Here is a 14,963-nt window from a genome sequence, read left to right on the forward strand (position 1 = left end):
TCTGTTCTCTAAGAGTTAGTTTGTACATATCATTTGGTTGGTTTTAATGTGGGATATTATTGCCTTCCTGCTATATCCAACACATCTCTTTCTACTCTAAAAAGTCATTTAGCATCTATAAAAGTTAAGATGGGTCAAAGTAAATTATTTTGTTATAGTTTAAAAGGAAGCAAGGCATTGGCATGATTCTTCAATGGCAGGTAGAGGCTAGATTGAACAATAAAGTTTGACAATGTGGGAATTTGTTTTATTCAACTATGCTTATTAGTTACAAGGGCTTTTTTTCCTTTTTTTAATAGTCAAGGAGAAAAGAGAAAAAATATTTTTAATTGAAAAAAAACTACTTAGTTTAAAGAAAAAACAGCCTCAGACCCTTGACTTCAGATTCCTAGCTGTGTGACTCTAAGCAAGTCACTTAATTCCAATTGCCTTGTCAAAGAAAAGAAAAGGCAGAACTGCTGGCAGTGTCCTGTAGCTCTAAGTATGTGTTGCAAAATTTCAAGACTTAAAAGAACTTGTCAGCAAACAATAATATGATTTTGATGAGGATTCATTTGGACACATTATAAAAAGATTGTGATCTCAAAGAAAGTTCTACCAGATTAAACATATGCTTAAGTTTGGAATATAATTTATACTGATGGAAGTGAGGTAGGAAAAAAAAGTTAGGTAGGATTATTCAATCAAGGATGACATGGTAGGTCTGATACAGACATCAAGTTTTATCGAGATTGATCGGAGGAGGCAACTGGACAAAAGGTGCAGTGGATAGAGCACTGGTCCTGGAATCAGGAGGACCTGAGTTCAAATCCAATTTCAGATACTTAATATTTAGTTTGCTGTGAGACCTTGGGCAAGTCACTTAACTCCATTGCCTTGCCAAAAAAAAAAAAAAAAGATTGATCTGGAAAGTAGAACTCTAAAGTTATAATTCATCCCTTGCTGACATATTGCCAAATGCATTATCACTTATATCAGAGTATATTCACAGTATATTCATGTCACATCCATGACAAGGTCCTCTATTGACTGCAACCTTTCCCTGTGTTAGACCAAGTTTTGTTTCCATGACCCCAAGAAGGTGGTGTGATAGAATAGAAAGACTGATAAATACAATTTTTAACTTTAGCGTTTTTTCCTTTTTGATCAATTTCTTATTTGACAAAATGATTAATAGGGAAATATGTTTTACATGATTGTACATATAAGATTTATTTAAAATTCTTACCTTTAAGATGGAGGGAAAGAGGAAGAAAATTTGGAACTCAAAATCTTTTTTAAATGATTGTTAAAAATTGTCTTTACATGCAATTTGGGAAAAATAAAATACTATTGTTATTATTGTTGTTATTATTATTATTTTAGGTTTTTGCAAGGCAAATGGCATTAAGTGACTTGTCCAAGGCCACACAAGCTAGGTAACTATTAAGTGTCTGAGGCCGGATTTGAACTCAGGTACTCCTGGCTCCAGGGTCGGTGCTCTATCCACTGTGCAACCTGGCTGCACCCAAAATAAAACATTATTAAAATTAAACTTAAAAAAGAAAGAAAGAGGGGGTGACTAGGTGGAAAAGTGGATAGAGCACCGGCCCTGGAGTCAGGAGTACCTGAGTTCAAATTCGGCTTCAGACACTTAATAGTTACCTAGCTTGTGTGGCCTTGAGCAAGCCACTTAACTCCATTGCCTTGCAAAAACCTTAAAAAAGAAAGAAAAGAAAGAAAGAAATAGAGAGAGAGAGGGATGAAGGAGGGAAGGAAGGAAGGAAGGAAGGAAGGAAGGAAGGAAGGAAGGAAGGAAGGAAGGAAGGAAGGAAGGAAGGAAGGAAGGAAGGAAGGAAGGAGAGAAGAAAGGAGGGAAGGAGGGAGGGAAGGAGGGAGGGAGAGAAGAAAGGAGGGAAGGAGGGAGGGAGAGAAGGAAGGAAGCAAGCTGAATTTGGATGCAGAGGACCTGGGTTTGGATGTGACATTGCTGCTAACTACTTGTTTGTCTTTTAATAAGTTTAAATAGATATAGATAGATAGATAGATAGATAGATAGATAGATAGATAGATAGATAGACAGATAGACAGATAGACAGATAGATAGAGATAGATAGATAGATACTTCTTTCATTACCTTGACTGCCCTTCTCTGCATATGATCCATCTCATATTATCCCAAACTGAACATAAAACTCTAGATGTGGCCTGACCAGGGTATTTCTGCCTTCATTCTAAAAACCATTTTTTGTTGCCATTTAGTCATTTTCATTCATATCCAACTCTCTGTGACTCTTTTAGAGATTTTGTTACCAAAGATACAGAGCGCTTTGCCATTCCTTTCTCCAGCTCGTTTTATAGATGAAAAACTGAGGCAAACAGGGTTAAGTGACTTACTCAGAGTCACAAAGCAGATAATTATCTGAGGCCATATTTGAACTCTGCTCTCTCTGACTCCAGACCTCAGATCCTCTCCACTATTCCAGTTACCTGCCCTCAGAAAACAATTACTTTTCCATATATAACTTAAGATTGCATTATGAGGTATCAAAGGTCTTGGTCAGATGTATAAATATTATATACAGACCTCTGTTCTGTTCCTGACATTTTTCCTGGAGTTATTGAGCAGTAAACACCAAATTGAATGTCCCTTGACCCTTTCTGAAGCCACACTGGCTCTCAGGGAGGTGACCTTCTTCCAGGTGAAGGATAAGCCTATTGAGAAGGACTTGGGAAAGAATCCTACCAGCAATGACTGAAAGAGAAATACCCCTGTGATTGTCACAGAACAATCTATTCCCTTTGTCTTTATAGAGATGGACAATGGCGGCATCCTTGAATTCTTGGGGGATCACCTCTTCATGCCATATAGCCTGGAAAATTCCAGTCAGTTTTTTTTTTGTTTTGTTTTTGTTTTGTTTTTTTTAGGTTTTTGCAAGGCAAATGGGGTTAAGTGGCTTGCCCAAGGCCACACAGCTAGATAATTATTAAGTGTCTGAGACTGGATTTGAACTCAGGTATTCCTGACTCCAGGGCTGGTGCTTTATCCACTGAGCCACCTAGCCGCTCCCCAGTCAGTTTTTGAATGAGCATTAGATCCCCCCTCCCACCTTGTAGATCTCAGCTGGAATAGAATCAGCGCTAAGTACTTTGCCACTTGAAAGGAGCCTGATAGCATTCAAAAACCTTTTTTTCAGTTGGAACTTCAGCTAGGAACTGATGGACTTCGAGTTGAGGTAAACAGTCAATAACTTCTGCATTGATTGATAATGATCTGCTTTAAACACTATGGAAGTGTTCAGCCCATCTCTCTAGGATCATGTCCCTATTGTTTATCAATATGACTCCAGCAGCATTAGTAGATGGGTTGCAACATAGATCTTTGGCCCATCAATAGCCTTCAGGGCATCATAAAAGCACATTGGATTGCTACTATCTGCATAAAACTGAATTTCATCTGTCTTCTTCCTGAGCCAAGAGTTTTACATCTCTTTAAACTTCACTTATACTTTACTTTTGATGGAATTAAATATTGTCTTCTTAGAAATGAATAAACTATCCTGCTGGTAAGCCCTGTGGAGTCCTTGTTTTTTTCATTTAGCAGCTTCTGTATTTTCCCATCTTTTTCATCAAGTAAGTCTTGGTGTTTGCAAGTGTTCTAGCCCAGTTGAGCAAACATAGTGCTATACAACAGATCTCTGAAAGATGTTCACTCTTTTTCTGCTCCGCTGTTGCCAACTGTGTGTTGGCTCAGCTCTCCCTCCAAGTTAGCAACTGTTCATGCTCAGAGAGACACTCTAATCCCTTGACATTAATTCTTCTAGTTTTCATTTTGCCTTAGAGCCTCTACTTTGGTTGAATAAACATTTAGCTTAGAGAGGATGAGTCTGTAATCAGTCCAGCACTCTGCACCACACATTGCCTTTGTCACTCTCACATCCTGTCTGTCTCTTCTACTTATGATCACATAGTGTCAGCATCATGGTCATTGGGATTGAGGATGTCAGCAAGACGCAGAAGACCCAGAAGCAACTGAACATAATATCTTAATGCTCAATAAACCTAACATCAACAACTGAGATGAGGATTCCTTTATCAAAGTGAAATTGAAAAAAAACAGTTTGGCAGAATTTAGGCTAAGATCAATATCTTATTTTTTTAGGTTTTTGCAAGGCAAATGGGATTAAGTGGCTCGCCCAAGGCCACACAGCTAAGTAATTATTAAGTGTCTGAAGCCAGATTTGAACTCAGGTACTCCTGACTCCAGGGCTGGTGCTCTATCCACTCTAACCATACTACATACCAAAAATCATCTCCAAATGGCTAGTTGATCTTAATATAAAGTCACATCAAAAAAAGTTTAGAAGAGAATGTAGGTAGGTACCTTGAGTTATCTATAGTTAGGGCAAAAATTCTTAATTGTGCAAAGGATAGGGGAGATCATAAAAAAGTAAAATGGAAAACTTTGATTAAATAAGATTTTAAAAGCTCTTGCGTACTGAGCGCTGCTTGGGTGAGTTTGGGTTAAAGGTCAGTTATGACTAAAAGGCCAGACTTAGGTGGCTTTCAAGCTGAAGGCTCTTCACAGAACTCTGCTGTGATAACACAACTGAGTCATCCATGATCTCACTTGTGTGACAGCCCTGTACCCAAACTTCTTGACATATGTTACATCCTGCTAGGTTACATCCTGTGCAAGTTTGTGGTACATCATTGTTTTATCCTGTATGCTAATTTTGTGGTTTTCTGCTATTAAAGAACTGTGAATATACTGTGAATAAACAGCTCTGCTAGTTGTCCTGATAGCACCCCCATCTGTGTGTATGTATTTCATTTCTCTCTTGAGCCAAACTAATCCCTCTGCTTGGTTGGGGCTATTATTTGCATTGACAAAATAGTGCCCATTGAGTAAGATAAGAAATGAGGAAAAGAGCAGCAAATCTGCAAAAAGTAAAAAAGATATAAACAGACAGCATTCAAAAGAAATGCAAAGTATTTAAAAAATAAGTAAGGATTCTACAAATCACACTTATTAAAAGCAATATAATTTAAAAGTAACTCTGAAAATTCATCTTAATAGCAATCAGACTGATAAAAATAATGAAAAGTAAAAATAACAAAAAGTAAAAATAACAAGTTAAGAAACTATGTGGGAGAAGATGAACATGGTAATGTATTATTTGTGAGTTTATGAACTATTTGAACCATTCCAGAAAATAATTTTTAAATGTATTAATGGAGACTCTAGAAATAGTATGAGGAAAATATATACCATACCCTATGACCTAGCAATATCTGGGGGGAAATGACTAAGCATATACTTAAGGATGTTAAAGATAAAGCAAAAGGTCCCTCTTATTTATAGAATTATTTTTTTTTGCTCTTTTTAAAAAAAAATTATTTTATTTTAAAATTTTTCTCCCTGCTACATGCAAAAACAAATTTCAACATTACTTCTAAAACTTTGAGTTCCAAATTCTCTCCCTTCCTCTCCCCATTGAGGAAGCAAGTTACTTGGTGTAAGTTAAAAATGTATAGTCATGGGGTGGTTAGATGGTGCAGTGGATAGAGCACTGATCCTGGAGTCAGGAGTATCTGAGTTCAAATCTGGGCCTCACTCATTTAATAATTACCTAGCTGTGTGGCCTTAGGCAAGCCACTTAACCTCATTTGCTTTGCAAAAACCTAAAAAAATTATATCATATGGAACGCTATTGTTCTATTAGAAACCAGGAGGGATGGAAATTCAGGGAAGGCAGGAAGGATTTGTATGAACTGATGCTGAGTGAGATGAGCAGAACCAGAAAAACATTGTACATCTTAACAGCAACATGGGGGTGATGAACAACCTTAATGGACTTGCTTATTCCATCAGTACCATAATCAGGCACAATTTTGGGGTATCTGTGATGGAGAATACCATCTGAATCCAGAGAAAGAATTGTGGAGTTTGAATTACCTCTAATTTAGAAAAAAAAAAACCATTATCTTATTATGTAATTTTGCTATCTCTTACAATTTATTTTTTTCCCTTAAGGAAATGATTTCTCTCTCATCACATTCAACTTAGATCAATGTATACCATGGAAACTATAATATAAAGACTAGCAGACTAAGGGTGGCTAGGTGGCATAGTGGATAAAGCACCGACCCTGGAGTCAGGAGTACCTGGGTTCAAATCTGGTCTCAGATACTTAATAATTACCTAGCTGTGTGGCCTTGGGCAAGCCACTTAACCTCATTTGCCTTGCAAAAAAAAAAAAAAACCTAAAAAAAAAAGACTAGCAGACTGCCTTTTGTGAGGGTGGGAGGAGGGAAGCAAGATTGAGGGAATTTTGTAAAATTCAAAATAAATAAATAAATTTTTAAAAATAGAAAAGTTATATCATAAATTACTTTCAAAAATGTCTGATAATTTGAGCTTTCTTCACTATTACTAACCCCATATTTTCCCACCAAGATTTCTTCCTCCCCCCGATTAAAAACTAAGAGAAAGGGAAACTAAAAATCTTTTAACAAATCATCATAGTCAAGAAAAATTAATCCACACAATAACCATGTCCAAAAACATATATCCCTCAAATCCATCACCTCTCTTTCAGGAGATGTGTGGGCATACTTCAACACTGAGCCCTTGGAGAGATAACTGATCATTGCCTTAATCGGAGTTTTCTAAGTCTTTCTTTATAATGTTGTGACCTTGTTAAACTGGCTCTTCAGTGGCAGCTAGGTGGCGCAGTGGATAGAGCACTGGCCCTGGAGTCAGGAGGACCTGAGTTCAAATGTGGTCTCAGACACTTAATAATTACCTAGCTGTGTGGCCTTGGGCAAGCCACTTAACCCCATTGCCTTGCAAAAACCTTAAAAAAAAAAAAAGAAGAAGAAGAAACTGGCTCTGCTGTAAGAAATTCTTGATAGATTGATTGATTGTTCCCCCATAGGATCTTATCACTTCCTCACCTCCTTCAGTAAGGAGTCAGCAACAACCATTACTTTTTGTATAACCAACCCTTCTGAGAGAAATGAGTATGGATGGGGGAGCACACTGGTAGTCAAACCTCAGATAAGGACTAAAAAAGCAGAGAAAAGTGGGCACTAGCTCGAGATCAGAGATAACCAATATGGTCTATCCAAATAAGATTTGCCTCTTTAAATAAATCGCCTAAGATTTTGTTTTGACTTTACCTAATGGAAAGTGGTCCAGTAGGACCTAGAGGTACCTAGTTCCACCAAAGCATTATAACTGTTCTACTTATCTCTGGACTTGTCAATGAATCCATCAATAAAGAAGTATTTATTAAGTTCATGTCAGGCAATGTATTAAGCCCTGGGAATACAAAGAAAAAGTGAAAATAGACTCTAACCTAAAGAAGTTTACATTATTTTTTAAATTTAATTTAAATTTATTTTTTCAACTATAAGCAAAGATAGTTTTCAACATTCATTTTTGTAAGCTTCAGTGAAAAGGTTTTTATTTTAATTATAGAGATAATATGTCCATAAATAGTTATAGTCAATATACATATAAGGTAGATAGAAAGGAAGGAACTAGAAACTAAAGAGACTAGGAAAGGCCAACAGAAGGTGGTATGGGAAACTGACATTTTAACAATGTCAGATCTTCTAAGAGGCAGAGCTGAGGAGGGAGACCATTTTAGGCATGGGAACATTTAGTACAAAGATGGGTAGTTTCATAATTTAAGGCTGGGAGATGAAAGAGGGGAGAACCCTAGAGACCATCTAATTCAGTTCTTGCATTTTCTTTCTTTAAATTAAGTTGCATTTAATTTTTTCAATTGACATTTATTTTCTCTTTCTCTCACTCCTCTCCTGAATTAAAAAAAAATTAAAGGAAAATCCTTATAAGATCTATGCATGCCTATCAAAGACAATCCCAAAAAATCTATAATGGAAAATGTCATTCACATCCAGAGGAAAAACTATGGAGTCTGAAGGTAGAACAAAAAGTGTATTATGGGGGCAGCTAGGTTGTGCAGTGGATAGAGCACCAGCCCTGGAGTCAGGAGTACCTGAGTTCAAATCAGACCTCAGACACTTAATAATTACCTACTTGTGTGGCCTTGGGCAAGCCACTTAACACCATTTGCCTTGCAAAAAAAACCCCAAAACCTAAAAAGTGTATTATGTTCATTTTTTAAGATTTCTTTTATGTTTTTTCTTTATTTCCCATAATTTTTCTCCCTTAATTTTAATTCTCTTTTATATCAGGACTAATATGCTAAACATTATTGTGCATATATAACCTATATCAGATTGCTTGCTGCCATGGGAAGAGTGAAGGAAGGGGAGGGTGATAGAAAAGTTGTGGAACTCAAAAGTTTACAAAAGGATGAATGTTGAAAAATTCCTTTGCACCTAGTTGGGAAAAAAATTAATAAAAATTAAAGATTCTTTAACCTATAAAAAAAGAAATATGTACATCAAGAAAAATAAATTTCTACATCGTTCATCTTCAAAAATTATGTTGTCACCCTCTGTGTCTTGAATCCATTACCTCTCTGTTAGGAGTTAAGGAGTATAGTTCATCATTAGGATTCTGAAATCATTAACCTTTGGATCTTAAATCATTAACCACCATCTCCCAGATAGTAATAGTTCAGGCAAGATTACAAACCAGAAGCTATTTACTCTAAATACACTGTAATGTTTTCAAATACTCAAGATCTGCTATAAGTTAGGGAGACAGCATTATATGATCACAAAAACCCTGAGTCTAAAATAAGGAAACCTAACTTTGGCAGTGACCCAACATGTAACTTCAGACAAATAAGTCATTTAACCCCTCTGGGCCTCAGTTTCTTTAACTTTAAAATGAGAGGTTTAAATTATAGGCTATTTAAAGTTTATCTCAACCCTTGAAAGTCTTATGAAGAAATGTCCCATCAGAATAGGAAGATCGTTTTGATAAAACCTCCCCTGTGCCCTCAGTCTTATCTCTGCAGTTCATTTACTTGGCTCAGTGTCCAGGGAGACTTGTAATTGAGCATATCCCAAGGCCCTGACACCATGGACTAACTTATTCAGACAATTATATTTTTCCCAATGTTATATAGGATTATAGAATAGCTTTTTATATCATTTATTATTTTATTTTTATATTAATTTTAATATTTATTAAACTTTGTGCACAGTAAAAATAACAGGAGAAACAGAAGCAAAACTGTCCCTGCTCTAGGAGCTTCCATTCTAATGGAGGAAGACAACACTTAATAGGAAGTTAGAAAAGGGGATGGAGGTGGACACACAGTGATATGGAATAAACAGTCAGCATTAGGGCTGGAATGGAACTTGGAGTTCAATTTATGGATCAGGAAACTCGGTCACAGAGTGATTAAGAGATTTGCTCTGAGTAAACTAGTTAATAAGAGCCTTCAGGGAGGTGAGGTTTGAATTTAGGTCTTCCTGCCTCCAAGTCCAATGTTCTTTCCACTACACCACCCTGTCTCCAGTCAACCAGGAAAAAGAAGAATCTACTTTCTATAAGAATTATTGGGGCAGCTAGGTGGCATAGTAAATAAAGCACCGGCCCTGGAGTCAGGAGTACCTGGGTTCAAATCCGGTCTCAGACAATAATTACTTAGCTGTGTAGCCTTGGGCAAGCCACTTAACACCATTTGCCTTGCAAAATCCTAAAAAAAAATTATTGACATCTGCTTAGGCTAATGGCTAGAGATACTTCCACGTCTGTTTTTCTTGATTCCTGGAAGCATTTTGGCAAGGCAAGCTAATCTCATTCTACTCCCTTGATGCCCTAAGCACTTTAACTGTGTAAATCAATTTAACTGTGTAAAATATGAGCATCTAAGTGGCACAGTGGATAGATTACTGGGCTTGGAGTCAGGAAGATGGCAATTTAAATCTAGCCTCAAATGCTTACTAACTCTTTGACCCTGGACAAGTCACTTAATCTCTAATTTGTCTAGGTTCCTCATCTGGAAAAGGAGTTGGAGAAGAAAATGACAAACTGCTCCAATATCTTTGCTAGGAATATACCAAATGTAGTTCACAGCCAGAAAAAAAATTTGGGGAGAATTCACACAAGTAACTCAGGAGATGGAACACTTGGTCTGCAAGTTAGGAAGACCAAAGTTTAAGTCCATCTTTGAATCCTAGCTGTGTGACCCTGAATAAGACACTTAGCCCTTGTTTGCTTTAATCTTAAAGGAGAAGGAAATAGTAAAACCACCTTTGTATCTTTTCCAAGAAAACTACACATATCATGTTGTAAGAGTAAATATGACCCCTCCCCCTCAAAAAATAACCCCATGCTATGGTCCACAGTGTACCAGAGAGTTGGACACAACTGGAAAAAACTTTTTTATGGAGAAGTCACATAGTAGCTAGGCGACTCAGTGGATAGAACACTAGATCTGGAATTGGGAAGATTCAAGCTCAAATTCAGCTTTAGACCCTTACTAGTTATATAAGCCTGAACAGGACACATAGCCTTTGTTTGCTTTAATCTCCTGCAGAAAGAAATGGCAAGCCACTCTAATATCTTTTCCAAGAAAAACCACACATATCTAGGGAGTAAGAATAAAGATAACCTCCCCCTCCCCCCCAAAAAAACCAAACTCCACATGGGCAACACTAGCATGCGATGGTCCATGGTGTCATAAAGATTGGACACAACTGGGAAAAAAACTTTTTTTGGAGAAGTCACACAGCAATTAGGTGGCTCAGTGGATAGAGCACCAGGTCTGGAATTAGGAAGATTCAAGTTCAAATTCAGCTTTAGACACTTACTAGTTGTATGATTCTAAACAAGACACAACTTTTGCTTTAATTTACTAGAGAAAGAAGTGGCAAGTCACTCTAGGATCTTTTCCAACAAAACCACACATATCAAGGAATAAGAATAAACATAACCTCTCCCTCACCACACACACAAGAAAATCCCACATGGACAACATTGGCATGCTATGGTCCATGGTGTCATGAAGATTTGGACATAACTGAAGGACTGAACAACAATTGCCAAAATATGGGACAAAGTGATCAAGCTTAAGTATGTGTTCATTATTTTCAACTCCACCCATACATGTACACTGTGAACACAAACATAATGTTAAACAATAACCCAAAATGAACGGTTACTCTCCTTCCTGTCTCCACTCCTAGTCCACATTTTTGTCTTGTTTCTTGGTGCTATGTGACAGCCAAGTCAGTGATTCAGAAATCAGAATCTTGACTTTCATACTAAAAAGGACCTTTAAAATAATTTTATCCAACATTTCCATTTTACAGATGAGGAAACCGAGTCCCAGAGATAAAAGACTTCCACAAGTTCATAGAGTTGGTAAGTAGCAGAACTAGGTTTTAAACCCAGGTTTTCTGTTGATAGCAAGTGGTTAAAGTGGTGGTTTCCAAGAATAAAATTTTTTTAAAGTGTCATTCCCTTAATAGGCATGCCTCATTTCATCAGCATACATCCCTCCCTCTACCCTCAAGCCAACTGACAAGAGTTTATAATGTCCTGGACAGAATTTTAAATGTTTGAGCTGCCTGCTTCCTTCCTCCTTTCTAGTTGATCTCAAACAGCAAGCTGATTGTTTAAAGAAGTTTGCACTGTTCCTTTGCCAAAGTTATTTTGCCTGCCATTTGCTCTAATGTCTAAAGACAGGGTATCCCCACTTACTTTAGCTCAGGGTTTACCAGCTTGATGTAAGAGAAGCATCTCCCCAGCACAAATTCTTTCAAGTTTTCTGTGGTTCCTTCCTTCCACTGTGGCTGCTTATCTGGATGATCCATCCAGTGGGCAAAGATCACAGCAACAAAGACCACAGTCTCAAGGATTAGGAAGACTGTCAGTACTAGCGAGAGGCACTTCCAATTCTGGTTCCTCTGTGAGCTTCTGTCCCTATCCATGGTGAGGAAAAGAAAGGGCAGTGAAGCAAAGGGAACTTGATTGTCTCCAAAGCTCTGGCACTAAAGGGGGAAGGGAGGGTTAAGCAATTTGGTCAGTGTGAAACTGCGCCTCCTCCTTATCTCTTCTGTGTTGCTCTTCCCTTCTTTTCAACTGCTCCCCTCCTTCCTTTAATCTAGCATCTGAGCCAAATATCCTGGACTAAACAAATAAGACGTCAAGAATTCCCACCACCAAAAAGCAAACTGAATGAGCCTCCTCCTTTTTTTTCTTTCTTAAAACACGACTGAAGGTCAGCAGTGAATGGTGTAAGTGACTCAGAGTGCACAATGATCCTAAGTTCATATTGATGACTAACCAGTCAGTGCCAGACCGATGACACTTTTAGGAAGAAGAGGAAAGAGGCAGCTAAATGGAGCAATGGATAGAGCACCAGCTGTGGAGGCAAGAGAATCTGAGTTCAAATCTTGACTCAGACACTTGATATTTACTAGCTGTGTGACCTTGGCCAAATCACTTAACCTTATTGCCTCACAAAATAAATCAGGAATAAAAAAGAGAACTGGCTCAAAAAGTCCTGCATCCAAGAAACTTGGGATACTTGGCAAAAATTATCTTCATTTTATAGCTGCGGCAAAGCAAAGGGTTGTAGAAGTAAGATTAGAAGTCAAGAAATTCTCATGCTGATCCAGTTCAGTTCCCTATCCAGTTAACCCTGCTTCTCCCTTCCTTTTTGAGTTCCTGTTCCTAAAGTCTTCCATTTTCCACATGTAACTTCTCCTTTGCTGTAGCATTTCTCGTCACTACCACTTACTTATCAGATAGTTTCAAAAAATACACCTCTGAAAATGATGTTTGATTTCAGACCCCTAGGTCCTGTTTCTCCCTCCCTTCTTGAGTTCCTATTCCTAAAGTCTTTCACTTTTCACATGTAACTTCTCCTTTACTGTAGCATTTCTCATCACTACCACTTAGTTATCAGATAGTTTCAAAAAATATGGGCCTACTAATGATGTTTGATTTCAGACACCTAGGTCCATGATAACTATTCGACTTGCTGGAGACAACACCTTCGAATTTTAATTCAATAAGTATTTGTTGGGTATTCTGTGTGTTACTGTGCCAAGAATCTGCACGTGAGAAGTCATTAACAAAGTCTTATATTGAATTGCTTAGGGCTATTCAAACAATATGGGACCAAATTAAATATTTAAATTAGTGTTAGATCATATTCATTTGAAAGTTCTCTTCAGTGAAGCAAATTGAAAGTTCAAAAAGAAATGTGGTCGGGGACACTAGGTGGCGCAGTGGATAGAGCACCGGCCCTGGAGTCAGGAGGACCTGAGTTCAAATGCGACTTCGGATACTTAATCATTGCCTAGCTGTGTTACCTCGGGCAAGTCACTTAACCCCATTGCTTAGCAAAAAATATATATATATATATTTGATCCTTGTGCAATTGGACAAATTAGGACCAGCATAGACATGTACTTGGATTTTCATACATTCGCCACTTACCTTTCGTGATTGTCATCTGAGAATTGAAGTATGATTTTATCATTGAAGATGCATTTACCCAAACACTTTTCAGCCCCTCTGGGACTGAGTAGGCTGTCTTGAAGAGTTGCAATGTAGCATAGAATTTCTCCACCCACCCACTGTGGTCAGTTTGATTATGAACTTTTCAACATAACTTGACTTATATTTCATCTGGTTAGCTAACTACAAGCCATTCCATCTTAGTGGACCTACCAGAGCTGATATTCCATTGACAGAACTTTTGAGAATCTACAGTTTATGACCACTGTGATGAGGTGGTAGGAGGAAGTCTTACTTCTTTTTTAAATGTTTTTTTTAATTTTCTTTTTAAACTTAATTGTAAAGATAATTTCAACATTCACCTTTCTGTAAGCTTTTGAGTTCCACAGTTTTCTACCTCTCTCTTTTCCTATGATAGTGAGGAATCTGATATAGGTTATACATGGACAATCATGCTTAACATATTTCCATATTAATCATATTATGAAAGAAGAATTAGAGCTAAAGGGAAGGAATATGATAAAAAGAAAAAAACATGAAGTTTTAAAAAGTGAAAATAGTATGTTTTGTTCTGCATTCAGACTACAAAGTTTTTTCTCTGGATGTGTGAATGGCATTTTCCATTAAGTTTTTTTTGATAGGGCAGTTAGGTGACAATGGATGCACTACCTCCTTTGGATTCAGGAGGACCTCTAGTTCAAATTTGACTTTAGAAACTTGATACTGTGTGACCTTGGGCAAGTCACTTAGATCTATTTCTCCACAAAAAAAAACAAGCAAAACATCTTTTAGAATTGGCTTTGAGGGGTGGCTAGGTGGTATAGTGGATAAAGCGCTGGCCCTGGAGTCAGGAGTACCTGGGTTCAAATCTGGTCTCAGACACTTAATAATTACCTAGCTGTGTGGCCTTGGGCAAGCCACTTAACCCCCTTTGCCTTGCAAAAACCTAAAAAAAAAAAGAATTGGCTTTGATAAGGCAATTTACAGATGAGGAGATCAAAGCAATCCATAGTCATATGAAAAATTGCTCTAAATCTCTAATTATTAGAGAAATGCAAATTAAAGCTTCTCTGAGGTACCACCTCACACCCCTCAGACTGGCCAATATGACCAGAAAGGATAATGATCATTGTTGCAAGGGATGTGGGAAATCTGGGAAGCTAATACCTTGTTGGTGGAGCTGTGAACTCATCCAACATTTCTGGAGAGCAATTTGGAACTACGCCCAAAGGGCAACAAAAATGTGCATACCCTTTGATCCAGTAATACCACTGCTCAGTCTATACCCTGAAGAGATGATGAAAAATGGTAAAAACATCACTTGTACAAAAATATTCATAGCAGCCCTGTTTGCGGTGGCAAAGAATTAGAAATCAAGTAAATGTCCTTCAATTGGGGAATGGCTTAGCAAACTGTGGTATATGTATGTCATGGAACACTATTGTTCTATTAGAAACCAGAAGGGATGGGAATTCAGGGAAGCCTGGAAGGATTTACATGAACTGATGCTGAGTGAGATGAGGAGAACCAAAAAAAAACACTGTACACCATAACAGCA

The 14,963-nt window shown here is 37.6% G+C and overlaps 1 protein-coding gene across 1 annotated transcript in view; it reads right to left on the minus strand.

Annotated features, from left to right (window-relative positions):
- CD38 (CD38 molecule) overlaps positions 1–12,103 on the minus strand; it is a 94,276-nt gene extending 82,173 nt beyond the window's left edge. Inside the window, exon 1 of the mRNA XM_074229754.1 lies at positions 11,639–12,103. Coding sequence (XP_074085855.1) covers positions 11,639–11,868 — 230 coding nt within the window. The 5' untranslated portion in view covers positions 11,869–12,103. The remainder of the gene's footprint in view (positions 1–11,638) is intronic.
- Between the last annotated feature and the right edge of the window lie 2,860 nt (positions 12,104–14,963).

Source organism: Macrotis lagotis, chromosome 3 (genome assembly GCF_037893015.1).
Source record: "Macrotis lagotis isolate mMagLag1 chromosome 3, bilby.v1.9.chrom.fasta, whole genome shotgun sequence".
NCBI lineage: Eukaryota > Metazoa > Chordata > Mammalia > Peramelemorphia > Peramelidae > Macrotis > Macrotis lagotis.